The sequence below is a fragment of the Sphaeroforma arctica genome (assembly GCF_001186125.1).
Source record: "Sphaeroforma arctica JP610 unplaced genomic scaffold supercont1.987, whole genome shotgun sequence".
NCBI lineage: Eukaryota > Ichthyosporea > Ichthyophonida > Sphaeroforma > Sphaeroforma arctica.
In genome coordinates, this window is record NW_014039571.1 from 13301 (window position 1) to 15856 (window position 2556).

General features: G+C 45.7%; 1 protein-coding gene across 2 annotated transcripts in view; it reads right to left on the minus strand.

The window, feature by feature from the left end:
• The window catches only part of SARC_09563, an 8146-nt gene that overhangs the window by 4285 nt on the left and 1305 nt on the right, over positions 1–2556 (minus strand). For both annotated transcript variants that reach the window (XM_014296416.1, XM_014296415.1), the window contains exons 2-4: positions 1851–2100; positions 1005–1412; positions 87–749 (exon numbers count right to left, since the gene is read on the minus strand). In XM_014296416.1, the coding sequence (XP_014151891.1) occupies positions 87–749; positions 1005–1412; positions 1851–2054 (1275 nt within the window). In that variant the 5' untranslated portion in view covers positions 2055–2100. The remainder of the gene's footprint in view (positions 1–86; positions 750–1004; positions 1413–1850; positions 2101–2556) is intronic.

A 2556-nucleotide genomic window follows, 5' to 3' on the forward strand; every position in this document is an offset into this window, starting at 1 on the left:
TATATATATATATATATATATATATATATATATATATATATATATGTACATATATGCAAAAAATACATAGTAAGACACAACCCTACCTCGTTGACAGCCTTCATAATACTATCAAACTGGATGCCAGACATCTTCGCGAGTCCAGGTAACAACGCAGCGGCCACGGCAATACCATGGTTACGGGGCACATGCGTGATAGCACTAACAGTGATATCCAGGCCAATATACAGCAGAATCGGGGTCATGCTCTCCTGCGGCATGTAGTCCAGGATATACCCTATCGCCCCCAGAGAACACAGCGCATACAGAACCACCCCATTGATAATCGAGTACGCGCTTCTCGCACCCAGATTCTTGAAAGTGGGCTGTCCTATATATATCACGGTCGGGACCGGATTGCCCAGGAAGGCGCAGATGGCTGTGATGACCCCGTTCACTATGAACGAGTGCCACGAGCAGAACTTGTCGTTAGCCTGGTCCGACGACACAGCTATACACTGGATAATGTTTACCACGTTGACCAGGGCTAAGGGGATGGCTATAGTTAGCAAGCGGAGGGCGTGCGGATAGGCATCCCACAGAAACTCGTAGTGGAACTCGGGATAGTACCACTCGAAGGGTAGGGAGTCGCCCGTCACCTTCCACTCTGAACTGCCACTCCAACGGAGCACCCAGCCCAGGCCGGTACCCACTAGCACCACTACCATGCCGTACGGAAAGCGGAAGGGGAGTTTGACTTGCCCACAAACCTACAAAGGACAAATGACGGTGTGTGTCAACATAAACTCTGTACACATACATCCCATAAATACGAGTATGCATATGTATACTTATATTTATATATATTTGTGTGTACAATATGCTACACACTCCAATGACTGGCCCAAGTAGTGTGCGTACAGACGTGTCTGTAAATACAAAATAAATACGCCTATCGGCATATGTCAAGCCGTTGCGCGATATGCCAACCCAAACACAAACCCTACCAGAAGGTCTCCACATACCATGAGAAAGAACAACAGGAACGGGATGATGGCTAGAAAAGGCTTCTCAAACGTCTCCAGCGTGTATGGCACCGCCAGAATGCTCAGCCCCACGGTCGCCAGCGCACCCATGTTAGCCGCTTGGGGCAAACACTTGATCATCACAGGGCCTATAAGGAAGCCAAACAGATAGATGATCCCGGTTACCAGGCACAGGATGAGGCAGGTCTTGTACCCCATTTCCGAGTCGCCGGTTTCCTTGGCAACGGGTGAGAGGACTAGGGTATAGAACCCTATAAGGGACGGAGTGGCGATACCGAAGGGCTGAGCAGCGACGTCGTGTCGCTTCTCCTGGCGCATGATCCGCCTGGCCTCCCACGAGTAGTACAGATTGCCCAGCAAACAGGCCAAACCAGCCCCAGGTATAATCTGCAGGACAGGACAGGACAACAATCAGGAGTGCCTGGTTAGCAGCATGCAGGTAGGTGTCAAGAGATATGTGTATGTGTGGGTGTGTAGACTGTGCGTTGTAATAGGTGGTGTATGTGTCCGAAAGCATCTGAGTCGGGGGTACGGAAGCCGGACATCCATATGATAGATCTGACAGCGGTGACCATTGTTTCCGACAAAATATTTTAAATATGTATTGTCAAACCACAACGTTGACAGAAAACGTAGCCATGCTAACTACTTTCACCAACTCATTCTATTACGTATATACTGTTTTTATACTGCACCAGTCTGGCCAAGAAATACGTTTAAATGCAAAGTGCAAAATTGCCGTACAAACAGACAGAAGGCGTACAAATCAGTAACCCAAAGTCGGTTGGGGGTTGGCACCAAATGATTGTGAAAACCTGCACATACCTTTTCTTGTATGTACTGTTTGTGTAGTCCGCTCGCCTGCCCTAGCGATATGAGCAGCGTGAAATCCAAAAGCGTATTCATAAAGAGACAGAAGAAGCCCTCGATGTCACCAGCTACGATAAACGGAGCGTCCCCCGGCCTTCCCATAAGCAAGACATTATCGACAGCCCAGCTGACAGGGTTCTTGGTTAATGACGGTACCATGGTAGCAATTGATGTGGGCCCTGATGTGTGTATATATAGGGTAGTTCTATATATATAAAAAGGGATAGGGTTTAGGGTTTAGGGTTTTGGTGTATTTGAATGATGACGGATCTGTACCGGAGTAAGGTAGCAGATGAAACCCAGATCACCAACGACTTCGAATATACAGCGGCTCTGTAAGACTAGGGTTTATCGGTATCATCTAGATAAAACAGGAGCCTATGCCCTACTAGAGCAGCATTCTGTACAAATAAACTGTATGTACAAATTGTAACAATGTTTGAGTAGAGGATGTATTATTACAATACATACAAATATGTTTATCTAGTTTTACGTGGTCGTATATATATACGCAAGTACCTATAAATATATAAACAAATATAAATATAACGATAAATATAAATATAAATATAAGTAGAAGTCGAAATAGATCTAAATATATATATGTGTGTGTGTGTGTGTGTGTGCGTGTGTGCGTGTGTGTGTGTGTGTAGTATATATA